Raw genomic sequence first — 13054 nt, 5'->3', positions numbered from 1 at the left:
CATGCACACAAACACGTACACGCACGGCACATAAACACAGTCCCCTTGCGCCGTATTCCTCCCACCACCTGCGTTAAGAGGCTTTAAAGGTCCAATCTGGTGGCTCGCTTGACTTGAACTCTCATCCCAATTAGCTGACACACTCTCTTTCTTCTGTCTCTCTTCAAGCCTGATCCACGAACAAAAAACTAAAAACAACAGCAACAATCCAATAACATCTAAGTTGATCCTGTTTCGCGATGAATGTGTTGGCGAAGCCGCCGCCGAAGTTGCGTCTCTCCGTCGGAATCACTTTGCGCTCTTCTCATCCAAGCGGCTGGTTGGTCTCATGTTAACCCGATACCAAACCCGGCGGCGACAGAGTCAGTGTGGGAAACAATAAGAGAGAGAGTGAGAGCGTGGAGGGTGTGTCCTGAGGCAGGGAATATCCGTCTTTCAGCTCTTGTCCGGATGGTTCCCAGTGCGCACCAATGCTCGCATCCCTCTCTGTCATGAGTAACCTGCACACGAGCACCAAACTTTCCCCTTTTTCTTAACACGTCACATTTATGCATGGGGTAATCCAGAAAGCGTTTCAGTTCTCCTCTCTGTGTGTTCAGTTTCCTTTCTATCAGTGCTAGCACCTCACTGGTTCCTCTCCTCCAGCTTCAGGCCTCTGCTGACTTCAAAGCTCCGCCGCGCCAATTAACGTGTTTTTCACAGTTTTGCGCGGGTGGCCTCTGAATGGGAAAGTTTCTGTGGGCGTTTAAAGCCGAAGCCCTGCGTGATTAAAACATGCAATATACAAACAGACTGTATAATGGCATAAAAACGCAAGACCATGCGCTATCAACTACTGCGCACGGTCATGGCACACGTGGCCCAGGAGTCGAAACCTGCAGACTGATTTCTTATGAAATGTGATCCTCATGCTCACATTTATGATTGAGCTTGTTCCGACAGCTGCCGGCCCGTATACTGTACGCACATGCCGCTGCCTAATGATGCCGTTGGCTGCGGATACTACCCGGGTGAGCGCATAAATATAAAAGGGAACTGTAGGGAGTTGTGGGCATCTTTTTGAATATTGGCACCGGTAACATGGAATATTTTCCATCTCTGACTTCCAGTGCTCGTCCTGTTGGGTCCAAGACCTCCACACAATGTACCTTCTTCATCGAGGAGGAAATGTAATGAGATTCTGCCTCCTCCTCCTCCTCCTCCTCCTCCTCCTCCTCCATCTTAAGGTCTATCACAGTCTTGTTGCTCAAGAGCTTCCCTGACAACCGCTGGTGTTTCCGTGGCCTGGCACTCTGCAGTGACCCCGGAGCAGAACAGAGGGCTCTTGAGGAGCAGAGGGTTGATTTGCATAGAGGAGCAGTGACCTCCAAACATGAGCTGAATTCTAACCGACCATCCGGAAGCACACAGACATCTCTGGGTCTGCTCAGAGGCCGCTGCGTGTGCATCACCTGAGGAAGAGTCACCAAGGATCAGCAACCTCTGCGCGCTGTGGGTCCAGTTACCTAAACGGATGTCTAGTGAGTTGTGTATTTGGCACCATCTAATGGTCGCGTGTGTGTTTTTTGGGCAGATATTTAAAATACACGACTTACTGATCACTATGACAGTGTACAGAAGATATCTAATCAGTCCGTGACACACCTACAAGCAAGTTTTCCGACTTTTTTCAGTGACGGTTCAGCTCCTTTTGGTCTAAAAAAAAAAGTCCCATGTCTAACTATTTCTAATCGGTCAAATACAGACTAACCTGTTAAACAACAAATTTTAAAAACACAGTTTGCCCATTTTTACCCTTTAAGTAACGCGTAAGAATCGCTTTATTCTGACAATATCATGTCTTCTGTATGAGCTTCTCCCTCTTCAAAGATATGGTGTTAAATACTCAATATTGAAGTGAAGCATGACCATCGACACACATGACCCGAACCCTCAAATGTCAAAGGGGGCCAGTGGATGCTGATATGCACCGTCACACACTGAGATTGTGTTAGGGATCAATTTTGATCTGACAGACACAACTTCCTCACATAACCCACCGGATAAGTTGGCTTTCAGTCCCTGCAACTGAAAGATCACTGTGCTGGGGAATGGGAAGGCACCACAGGCATGTTGCCAAGAGCATGCGAGACACACACACACACACACACACACACAGTAACACACACTCACTCACTCATGGCGCCCCGGTGGCTAAGGTCAGCGCTTTCTCAAGGCAAAATAAGAGAGTGTGGAAAGGCTTGGGAACCTACAGAAGAATGTGCATTTCTGTGTACACTATTGAGCTGACCTGAAGACAATTACTCAGGGCACAGTTTAAGTCCACAACAGGGAGGCCCTGTGTGCGCTGGGCACAGTTGATGGTGCAAGTCTAAATTGAGCTTTTCAGGCCTAATTCACACATCACTCCGCCCTGCACTCATGAATCCAGCCTTTGAGAGGCCGAGGTGGTCCTCGTTGGCATGTAATTACTCCGCAAACCTACAGTATGTGAAGGATGTAAGGGGCCATTGAGGATGTGCTGCAAAACATCCAGAAGGCATTTACTAATTGGCAAACTCAAGGCAATTGTGAGTATGTGAAAGATTCATTTGCATTCATTTAGATATTTGTTTTAACAGCAATTACTCTCACGCCATCCTTATAGGAGGCCTACAACATAATCATAGTTCTGAGGTACTTTACTGAAGTATCTAAAGGTTATGCTGCTTTATACTTTTAACCCACTAATTCAGGCAAATACTGTTTTTATTTCACTACATAAATTGCTACTTACTGCAGACTATTTTATAGTGATTTATACAATAAATTTAACGACAAAACATATACAATAGCATAAATGAGACTAATTAACTAATTTAATCCGTACTTTATCTTTTGGCTGCTTGAATGGTAACCTTTCAGTAAGTATTATATATCATTATTGGTATTTTTAAGGGTCTGAATACATGTTTTACTACTAGCTACAATGACATCCTAAAACAGTGTAAATCTTATTTCTCGGTACTCTGACAATGTGTCAAATTACTGTTTTTCATTAACTTGAACACCACAAACCACAGGGGTGACTGATTTTGTCCAATATAACACAATTAGTGTTCCAGGACACATCAGCACTAATGCTACAGGTGTGTTGCCATTGCCTGATAAATAAATCTATGGTTAAATCATTGTCATTTGGCATCTAATGCAGGGTTAGGGTGCGCAGTTCCAGCAACAACCCAATGACATGCAACAATTTGAGTTTTTGCTCTCTGGTGTTTGAATTACTCATTGAGACTTAAAGCAGAGACGGATGAAGGAAAACACTACAGCAAAACAGAAAACAGCAAAGCATGATGGCTCAGGAGCAGGCAGGAAATGACGTAATCTAATTGATTTATAAGAAAAATTAATCTGTCTCTGGTTTATTACACTGAGCAGAACACAAAGGCCAAAGAACGATAAAAAATGGTTTGTTTGAGCATCTTCTATCTACTTCAAAGCACAAATTGAATGAGGCTCCGACTGGTTTATTTCACAAGCAGGAGGGATGAGGGTTTGTACAAAGGCCCAGAATGCTTCGAACAAAGAATCGGACTCCTTCATAAATAATTAATGAAAAATGATATTTTTGTCTGATGCTGAAGAATCCAATTTTTCCTACAAGGAACCAATTTTGTGGAGAATGTGGGCGGCCGCAGTCTGAAGTGCGTACCATGGAGCATCAGGATCCTGCACCCCAGTCCAGCTAAGGACTTCTGTTCATGACATCAATGACCTTCTCTCCACCGCTGAGTAACACAGACAATTCTGATAATCAGCTTTGTCCTACTGAGGGCTGAGACTTGGCTGTTTTTGTTGTAAGAAAAGGCTACATGAGCGGTTTCCCCAAATAATCCAAAGTCTGTGGCTGAAGAGGAGATTTCCTGGTGCAGTTTTTTGGTTTTTCTATAGTAAAGGATTTAACTTCTACAGCATTAACCAGAGTATCACTGAATAATTAAAGCTTTAGCAAAATCCAGCTAGGTTGCTCAAAAGATTATTTAAGATGTGAGGTCTTTTACTCATCCATCATCCCTTTACCCACCTATTCCTGTGCAACGCATCAACATCACAGGTAGAAGAAAGCAGGCTTATAGTACCACCTATAGGCTAAGATGAACTCCCACTGCAACATAAACACACAAAGAAGTGAGGCAGAGAACTGTCTCAAAGAAAGTTTTAATTCTAAAAAGAAAAAAGCTCCAGGTACAGTATCTGGTAGACCAGACTCTGGGTGCAATGCTTTATGACAAACAGTTAAAAAAAACAAACAAACAAACAGATGTTGCATCAAGCTGCAGATGAATTTGAGTATGAAGCCAAAACAGCAGATATTTTTGAGAAAGTTCAGAATGAAAGGAAGTAGAAATTTACCTGACCATCATTTTATGTCAAGCCATGAAAAAACAAAGCAACTTGATGCAAAAGGGTTTATACTTACATGTAATCCTGGAACACGGTTTAAAAAAAAAAAAAAAAAAAAAAAAAACACCTTTTGTGTAGCACTGACCAGGAAATATCAATTTCTAAAAAAAATCTCTGAGTTCAGGTCACCGCTGTACATCTTTACAAAGACCTGTGTGTGTAAGAAAAAGTCTTGAGGTGTTATTTCTTAGCGAATGAGATCTTCATGGCGTTTGCTTGTGTGATCTTAAAGCCTTGCAGTGCATCTCGTGCAGCGCCGGCCTGCACTTCATTGTCAAACTCCACAAAGGCGATGTCGTGGCGACCGGGAACCAGACGCACCTCCTTGAACCCGGGGAACCTGAGCACACGGTGATACAGTCAGGTTCAGCATTCAACAGATAGACAAGTACAAAAATGCAGAGGAGAACAGGAGGTGACACTGACTGGTTGAAGAGCATGGAGAGCATGAGTTCGTTTGTCTCCTCTGGCAGGTTGGTGAGGAAGAGGATGTGATTGGGAGGATTTTCGGCAACCTGTGAGGATAAAGGCCAGCAGAGGTCAGAACAGAATTATTTTTTGTGAAAGAAAGGACAACACGATCTGCCAGAAGGCGCAGTGCACACTACCTGCTGGGGCATTTGTCCGGGCATCATCTGGCCGGGGGGCATGGCACCAGGGGGCATCTGACCAGGCGCCATCCCCGGTGGAGGCATCATGCCAGGAGGGGGCATGTAAGGCGGCTGGCCTGGCATGTGCATCATACGTGGAGCCTGGCTCATGGGAGGCATTCCCTAAAGAGCGAAGTACAGTTATGAACAGGTCAATCATTTCCTCTATCTGCTCCTCCTTACACCATCAATGACGCCCTACCAAACGAGCCTGTGTGCTGCCATTTAGTTTACTGCATGAAAACTTGGTGTCACTTGGAATTAATGGCTGTTTGCTGCCCAATCTGTCAGTATGAGGATACAGACTCCCAACAGAGGAGAGTTTAACATAGATTTTTGTGATTTGAGTGAACTTTTGCCTCTTTTATCCATCATGGTTTCACTATTCACTCACATCAGCCTTATAATGTTAGTCTCTGATTAGTTTCCTGTTTTGTTGCTGCTTACTTCATCCAAAACATGAAACAAATGACAACACTACAGGTGAGAAAATATATAATCTTGGTTTGAGTCTCAATCTGCTGGGAGAAAAAAAAATTCACCACAATAGTTTGCTACTCTGTCCACACTTGACTCATCACCGGTGAATGCTTGATAGATTGTCCTCGATGCTCAGCTACATTTTGTTATGGAAACTGTCAAATGTAACCAAATTCTGTTGCCAACATTAATGCCACCAGCTGATTACAACACAAACACCCACTGCCCCACTCACAGGCATGGCGGCAGCTACGCCTGCAACCATGGGTGCAGCAGCTCCCTGTACGCCCTTCTTAGCTCCCGCTGCATCAGGTCCTTTGATCTTCTTCTTCTCCTTTTTACGGTCACGCTCCACATAAGTTCCCTTCATTTTAGCTATGATGTCTGAGTCCTGCTTGGCATACTGGATGCGCTGTAGGATGAGACATGTAAAGATAAGTTAAATCCATGTGTATTATTGAGGTTTAGATTTTATATGTTGCAGAATATTATGGTTATCATATATACAATGAGTATTTTTGACATATTTCATTGTTAAGTGACTGGATCTGGCTATCAGTGTACTGAACCTACCATGGGTTTGTCATAGAAAGGAAAGCCCTGCATGGATCTCAGGGCATTGGACGCGCTGTTAACCTCTTTGAAAATAACAAAGGCCTGACCCTTCATCTTCAGGTTTCGTGCGACCAAGATGTCCAAAATCTGGCCGAACTGTGAGAAGATGGCGTACAGCGACTTTTTCAACTCTGCGGAAACACGGAAAAACGAGAGAAAGCATTAAATTAATTTGAGAGGCTCTGTGTGAATCACTTAGCTGTTCACTGAAGCCAAAAACTTAAGAATACACTTACCATCTTTCTTGATTTTCTCATTCAAGTTGTTAATGTAGATTGTATGATTCAGCCGTACGTCCGGAGTGGTCATCTTCTAATCTGTAGACGAGTGGTTGGAGAGAAGAAAAATACTTTAAGTATTTATTTTTCACCAGTTTGGAATCACAGCTAACTAGCCAACGTTAGCAAACAATCCAATAACGTGGGGTGAACGTTAAGCTAAAAGCTAACTAGCTACAGCTATGCGTTAGCTCACATTATTTCGGCAACTATCTCCACACTTGTCGCTCACAACCGATTCCCCTTATTGACATAAAACGTCCAAATAGGATGTACGTATCCACAAATAATTTGCAAAATGTTTTTAGAACCAACAAATCATATTAGTGTTAAGCTCGATGTTGAAGGAACACTCACCTCGTCGTGATGAATGAAAACCCCGGCCTTCACAAATCCCGTACTCTGTTCTCGCGTTAAGAAACAATTCAGCGGCCGTTTCCTGTTTTTTTCCCCAGGATGGCGAAGTCATAGCACTTCCTACTAGGGCAGGTCATACCTTCGCCATGAAGAAAAAAAATCGCTTCCCGTGGTGAACTAAATTTTGTGACAAAAACAGATTCTATAATGACTGCAAATGTTTTTAGGCATTATAGAAAGTAGTGTAACACATGGGGTAACATCAGTTCCTGTTCAGATTAGCCTAGCACCCTATTATGGCAGTTGAGGTAACGTTAGCACTTATTCGGACACCTATGACTTAACTGTGCATCCAATATTAATTAGATTTTTTAGTAAGACTGGGGATGCAGTGGAGGGCGGTATGAGACTTTACTGTCGTGTCATCCAACAACACAAAGAGGAAGAAGAAGAAGAAGAGAAGCCGACGAAGAAGAAGTTAATGCCTTATATGGTGAAAACACCGGTGCTGTTAGCTAGCTGTGCTCACTGGGAAGTGGGTGTGTGAGTATCACAGGCGAATAGTTTTTGTCCGCAATAACTTATAATAGAAGATTCTTCCACTTCGGCTTCCGCCCAAATAGTATTCAGCTTCGAGTTAAGATTACTTCGTACATGTAGGCAGCAGAGCTAACTTACCAGCTAGGTTGTGAGAGGTAGGAGAGAGTGAGAAGTGGTCGGACAGGTGGTGGGTTACAGAGTTTATCGAGTGTATTTTAAATTGTCAAGCGCTGCTGTTATTTCCTTTGCAACCACACAGTATTAACCAAGCTATCACTTCTGCCAGGATTCATCCTAAACGAGCTCAGAAAAGATGTCAGTGGAGTCCCCCCTGTCACCTCCACCTCCCCCTGCTCCCCCACCTCCTCCTGCTCCAGGTCCACCACCTCCTCCAGCCTCAGCCCCCAAGAAGAAGTTGTATCAGACAATAGCCAGTAGCAGGAGTCCTGTAGAGGGGAACCACACGGAGGCCCTCTTACTGATCAGTCAGAGGGAGAGCAGGTGAGATTTACAATGAGAAAACTCACCTTTTTTGCACATTTGAAGTAAACATCTGCCTATTTTGACCAAGGACAGCCATCTCCTTGTCAGGAATCTCGATAAAGTCTTCATTTCTATTTGAACAACATCTTAATTATGCACACACTGCTTGAAATCCCCATGAGCCTGGCAATCATTTCCAAATCAATCATCTGGATTGTTATGTAGTAGTGATGTGTTTGTCTGTTAAAGTGTTTTTTTTGTGTGTGTGTGTCTCAGTTTTAGGAAGGACCTGCAGTGGATGTTGGTGAACACTTATGTGCCTTCTCTCATCCAAGATGGTCCACAGTAAGTTAATAACCATGGCGTCAGTTTTCTACTTGTCATCACACGTTGATCTACAACTGACAGAGACGGCGCTTGTACAACAACAAATAAATCTGTAACCACAAATGTTGCATATACAGTGAATGCTTTTATGTTCAAGCCATTAAACATGACACATTTACCAGGGTGTGACTGCAAGTGTGTTATTTGTTTACTTTTTAGGTGCGGCCTGGTGGCTTTGTGGATGTCTGCTCATCTTCGACAGCCACAGCTGCGTCTCGACATGGAAACTGTTGTTCAGACAGCGCTGAGCAGGGGATACACAGCACAGGGGGAGATGTTTTCAGGTGTGTAGTGGGGCTGTACCGAACTGACAGATTAGGCTACTCTAACATTATTAGTTTTATTCTGTTGTTGCAGAATTGGATTCCAGTGGTGGTTGCGTAGGATTGTTTTCGACTCTTGCAATCCAATATCCAGAGCGTTGTAAAGTCTGATCTGTGTCTCTGCATCAAGACGTCATCACTTTCATAGAAGAAGCAGAAGTTTTTTAATAGCACGCCAAAGTGTTGAATCCTCCTTAAAGCAACATCACTGGGTGGTGCCAAATATGCAGATATGACCGTAAACTCATCAAACAGATGCAGGACATAATTCAAAAATGTGGAAGGTTTGTATGTAAAGCTTGCTTTAAGCAGTAATTCACTCTTTCTGTTTTACTGGCAACTAAAATGCAATTTCACACTGTGTTGAGTTTATGTTGGTTTCTTTATGTTCTCATTAAGATTTTTATTTTGTCAGCTGCCAACATGGCCCTGCTGGCAGAGGAGGTTTGTGGCTGTGAGGCAGAGCTGCTGTGTGGGGGTTTAAGCGGTAACAATGCTGCAGCCATCATCACACACCTGTGGGGGAGGCAGCCTGTTCTCATCCCGTATCCGACCCCCAGACTCAACTGACAAGACTTCATTTTCTTAACTTACATCATAAAAGAGAAGTTTATAGTCACAGTACAGAATTCCTTGACCGTATGTGCAGATATGACGAGGACTTCAACCATGAGCCATGCCAGCGTGGAGGCCACAGGGCGCACTGGGCAGCCGCTTCAGGTGAGACTGGATCACTCACTCACCAGAGGGGTGTTTGATAAAAGGTGTATCAGAGAAGTAGGCGTTATTGTGAAAAGCATGACTTCAGTGAACAAAACAACTGAACCAGGAGTCATAAAGCTGGTTTGGGTCTGGGTGTATTAATCCTTAATTTTATTTAGTGACATTTAAAGAGGGAGAAAAAGTGTTGTTTATTTGGTTGAATAGTCATATATTCACCCTAACCAATTTCTTTAAAATGGTCATTAATTGAATTAAGCCTGGTTTAGCTGGTGAGAAAACATAACCACATCTGTTGGTTCCAGGTGTTCTCCTCGGTTTGGACCAGGGCAGCCTGAGCAAAGAGCAAACCCAACCTGATCCCACTCTGCCCTGGCTCTCCCTCGCCACTGACAGCAGCTGTCCTTGTCCTGTCGGTAGCTCGGCAGTGAGAGAGGTTTACGTCCTGGCTAAGCAGGGTAAAAGTCTACGCTACCAGCTGTGGAGTTTGGACAGCGTAGCTCAGAGCAACCTGCAGCTGAGGACGATGGACCCTCAGAGGGCTAATGACGGGAACAAGTACGTGGTTCCTCAAGGAGGCGTGGAGGCTGGGCTGGCTGGACAGGCGGTGTTGCTCCACACAAGGACACAGAAGCAGAAATGAGTGTGATGCAGGACCCAGCTGTGTGGAGGACAGTCGATCCAGGGTGACGCATCTGATCTGTAGTCCACGTGTTCTTGGGTATTTTTTTGAAATCCCGTCCACACAAGCACAATTTCCATCCTTGCGAAAGCACAACTGAAGAGCTGTCAATAGCATGTCAAGCCAACAGGTGGCGATATAACCTCAACCCTAAAGCCACGGTGGCCAATCCGGAGCCTTGAAAAATAGCTGGTACCTGCAGCTAGAGGTCCGATCCTGCTGTGGCAAAGTTTCTGAATATGTTCTCTGTGGAAGGAGTTCTCCAAATGCTCTTTGATCAAAAACTGTGTTTGTGTGTGGCAGAAAGGCCAAAAAGCATAGAAAAGCTACGTTCTGACACGTACACGTGTACGTGTGTGCTCAGCGTGAGACTCAGGACAATGCACTGTTACCACAGATGTTTTTCATGTCTCACACCTGTCCATCCTGTCATTACTCTTATCTAAACTGCAGTTTTTATGCAGAATTCTATTTTTGTCTTGCAGGTTTGCAGTGTGATGAATCATCACTCTTGGTGCTTAATACATCTGACTGAATGCAACATATTTATACAATAAATTGTTTCAGTTCTTCAGTTATAGTGTATGATCTGTGTTGTGAGAACAAAAAAAAAACAAACTCTGAAAACTCTTATTTCCAGTTTATTGCAATCCATGACCTGGACAAAGCAGAGAATTAATATCAGTTTTCACCAGTCTGCCTGTGTTTTGCCATTCTAAAATACACGACCTTTAAAGATACAAAATGTGGTTATGAATCCAGTTTTCTTACTTATAAAGCAGCACCCAGTTTGAAAACCTGATAGTTTGCCATTTTATAAATATAGAGGATTTGTGGGCAAAGAAGTACAATACTCTGTAAACACTAAACTACCCCTCGCTCCCCGTCGGTTTACTTTTCAGAAATGGAAAAACTGAACGCCTGAATTTGAGTTCCAATTTCATGACATCACATATCTGCAGCACTTGTATGAAAAATGTGTGTGCTGAGTGAACCGCCCACGCACACACACCCAAACAGGGCTGCCTGACACTTTCAGAGGACATCTGGAAGACTTCACCGAACTGCTGCGTTCCAGTCAAGGAATGACAGATATGGTCATGAGCACTGACTTAATATCTATGATATAATAACAATGTTGTTCCTTTGTAAACTCTCCATCTTCCATACACATCTTCAACCCCACAAACCTCCTCTTTAGTGTCGCTGAATGAGGTTTACAGCAACGCCCTCGTGTCTGAAAGCCGTGTTCTCGTATTCGATTATCTGTCGTCCTTTGAATCATTCAAAATTTCCAGTTTCAAGATCGCGTGTCAGTTGATACACAAGAGACACCTCACAAAAGTTTAATCAGACAAATCCAGTTTCATTCATCCAGTTTCACCACAGCTTCACCGTAAATCTCCCTGCAAATCCAAAGCAACACTGATCAGAGAGAAGTGCTCCTAACAACAAATTCAGTTCATGTTAAGCTTCTGCTCGTCTGCATCTGTAAACCAGTACTCGACTGCTGCTTCCCATCTTAAGACACACAGAGGCACCGCTTGATTTGTTCAATGGCTTTGTGAGGATCCATAGTGCAACAAATTCCAGACAAACATGGCGGCCAAGCTGCTTACTGTACAGTTAAAGGAAAACAACAAACTTCACTGCATCGTCATACAAAAATCCAGATTTAAAAAACACTTTCTACGAGAGGTTAAACTTTGGGATTAGATGTAAATCAGTTTACACTTGGGTGAACTCTTTGGAAGAAAAATAGCAGGAGTCCACTGCACTGGAATGATCAAACAGCTCTGTCTTTAAAAACGCCAGGCACACACATTGTACAAATATGGTAAGGAGGTTATACGAAGGCCAAAAAAGAAAAATTAAATAAAGTTGTATTTACACGCTGAGTTAGTTAACACGTGGTCTGACCAGTGTTTTAGTGTTGCTGTATACTATAACATCAAAAATGGTCCATGACAAAACAAAAACTCCCATTAACCAAAGCTCCTCGAAGGCCCTGCACAAAGGTTCATACCTCTGAATCAAGTGGCCAGAGTGCGACGGTATGTGCAACTCTGACCAACAGAGGGAGACGTGGAGGTGGAAGATGAGCAACATTAAACGTCTTTGCAGGAAAAAGTGACTGAGATGAATTCAGAGGACTGCATTCTCCGAAAATAAGCCACAGTCCATGTAACAAAAGTTACATTTCTGCATTGACTTTTCCCTCTTCCTCTTTCTACATCAACTCATCATCTGTCCCCAAGTTCAACAAATGGAGCATAATGGATGATATCAGCCTTTGGCATATTCCACTTATGCATTTGAGATCCTGCAATTGTCTTCACTCATCTGCTTCTTGCACAGGTCGAATTGGATAAAGACACTTGGATGATGGCGTGGGTCATGAAAAAGTCATCAAACTGTGGTCCCTCTTCTGATTCTTCCTCAGTCAGTCTCAGTGTGCGTTTTCTCCCAATCTTGTCTTTCTTCCACCATCGGGACACGGGCCAGTGTTTCACTGCAGTCTGTCTTCTGAGTCTCTCTCAAGGAGTCTGTGGGAGCATACTGCCGAGGATGTCTATGAGGTTGTCCAGTCCCCACAGGTAGCCGTCCTCCCTGTTGCCCTCCACCCAGGGAGTCCTGTGGTCCAGGGTCTGAGGGGCCAGCAGGGGGACCGTCTTCCCAAAGTCGATCATCCACACTCTGGCCTTCCCAGAAGCATCGTGCACAAACAGCAGGGAGCTGCCCACGACCTGCAACAAGGAAACCGGTGCGACAGGTGAGTTTAGGTGTGTGAGCGTATCACCACAGAATCTAATGACCTAATGAAAATCTTCCAACTCGGCCAACAGGTTTGTTTAGAACTCATGAAAACAGAGCGTGACTCTGTGAGTCTCACCTCGTGCGTCCTGAAGAAGTGCGACTGCTCAAGGACTGATCGAAGCTCCTCCAACCGCTGCAGGTACAGTTTCTGTGAAAAAGAGAAAAATCAATGTTAAAAAGAAACGCTTTCACAAACAGAAAGGAAGTTTCAAAATGGACCAATAAACATATTTTTTAATTTATTTTCTACTTAACTGTGAGCCTAAAGGCCTT

The 13054-nt window shown here is 43.8% G+C and overlaps 4 protein-coding genes across 10 annotated transcripts in view; 1 reads left to right on the top strand and 3 right to left on the bottom strand.

The window, feature by feature from the left end:
• Positions 1 to 273, bottom strand: part of LOC143323945 (protein jagged-2) — a 41501-nt gene extending 41228 nt beyond the window's left edge. For all 3 annotated transcript variants that reach the window (XM_076736134.1, XM_076736135.1, XM_076736136.1), the window contains exon 1: positions 1 to 273. This exon is cut by the window's left edge and continues 451 nt beyond it. The gene's annotated coding sequence lies outside the window, so the exon portion shown is untranslated.
• A 3912-nt stretch (positions 274 to 4185) lies between these two features.
• On the bottom strand, positions 4186 to 6902 carry snrpa (small nuclear ribonucleoprotein polypeptide A). Its single transcript, XM_076735600.1, has 7 exons — positions 6830 to 6902; positions 6431 to 6511; positions 6153 to 6325; positions 5815 to 5991; positions 5058 to 5222; positions 4876 to 4964; positions 4186 to 4789 (listed from the first exon to the last, which is right to left on the bottom strand). The coding sequence occupies exons 2-7, from the start codon at positions 6501 to 6503 to the stop codon at positions 4630 to 4632; spliced, it is 837 nt and encodes a 278-aa protein (XP_076591715.1). The 5' UTR covers positions 6504 to 6511; positions 6830 to 6902; the 3' UTR covers positions 4186 to 4629.
• Positions 6903 to 7257: 355 nt separating this feature from the next.
• actmap (actin maturation protease) lies at positions 7258 to 10593 on the top strand. 4 transcript variants are annotated; one of them, XM_076735593.1, is made up of 7 exons: positions 7258 to 7372; positions 7656 to 7870; positions 8129 to 8197; positions 8399 to 8523; positions 8978 to 9107; positions 9212 to 9282; positions 9588 to 10593. In XM_076735593.1, exons 2-7 carry the CDS (start codon positions 7683 to 7685, stop codon positions 9923 to 9925), a joined length of 921 nt encoding a protein of 306 aa, XP_076591708.1. In that variant the 5' UTR covers positions 7258 to 7372; positions 7656 to 7682; the 3' UTR covers positions 9926 to 10593. The 4 variants fall into 4 exon arrangements, with proteins under 4 accessions (XP_076591708.1, XP_076591707.1, XP_076591709.1 ...); XM_076735594.1 differs by having other exon boundaries at positions 7268 to 7368; XM_076735596.1 differs by having other exon boundaries at positions 7290 to 7322.
• Position 10594: 1 nt separating this feature from the next.
• Positions 10595 to 13054, bottom strand: part of itpkcb (inositol-trisphosphate 3-kinase Cb) — a 17467-nt gene continuing 15007 nt past the window's right edge. For both annotated transcript variants that reach the window (XM_076735588.1, XM_076735589.1), the window contains 2 exons: positions 12858 to 12929; positions 10595 to 12711 (listed from right to left, as the gene is read on the bottom strand). In XM_076735588.1, the coding sequence (XP_076591703.1) occupies positions 12502 to 12711; positions 12858 to 12929 (282 nt within the window). In that variant the 3' untranslated portion in view covers positions 10595 to 12501. The remainder of the gene's footprint in view (positions 12712 to 12857; positions 12930 to 13054) is intronic.

The sequence above is a fragment of the Chaetodon auriga genome, chromosome 7 (assembly GCF_051107435.1).
Source record: "Chaetodon auriga isolate fChaAug3 chromosome 7, fChaAug3.hap1, whole genome shotgun sequence".
NCBI classification, from domain to species: Eukaryota; Metazoa; Chordata; class Actinopteri; order Chaetodontiformes; family Chaetodontidae; genus Chaetodon; species Chaetodon auriga.
The sequence above is the reverse complement of the archived record's forward strand: the minus strand, read 5'-3'. Positions and strand labels throughout refer to the sequence as shown.

What these genes read in the sequence shown, in the direction of transcription:
- actmap (XM_076735593.1), top strand. Translation starts at nt 7,683, where the DNA reads ATGTCAGTGGAGTCCCCCCTGTCACCTCCACCTCCCCCTGCTCCCCCA. An exon ending in ATCAGTCAGAGGGAGAGCAG is followed by an intron (nt 7,871 to 8,128) that starts GTGAGATTTACA and finishes TGTGTGTCTCAG; the next exon opens with TTTTAGGAAGGACCTGCAGT. An exon ending in GCACTGGGCAGCCGCTTCAG is followed by an intron (nt 9,283 to 9,587) that starts GTGAGACTGGAT and finishes TGTTGGTTCCAG; the next exon opens with GTGTTCTCCTCGGTTTGGAC.
- snrpa (XM_076735600.1), bottom strand. Translation starts at nt 6,503, where the DNA reads ATGACCACTCCGGACGTACGGCTGAATCATACAATCTACATTAACAAC. An exon ending in TGAGAAAATCAAGAAAGATG is followed by an intron (nt 6,326 to 6,430) that starts GTAAGTGTATTC and finishes GTGTTTCCGCAG; the next exon opens with AGTTGAAAAAGTCGCTGTAC. An exon ending in CTTTCTATGACAAACCCATG is followed by an intron (nt 5,992 to 6,152) that starts GTAGGTTCAGTA and finishes CTCATCCTACAG; the next exon opens with CGCATCCAGTATGCCAAGCA.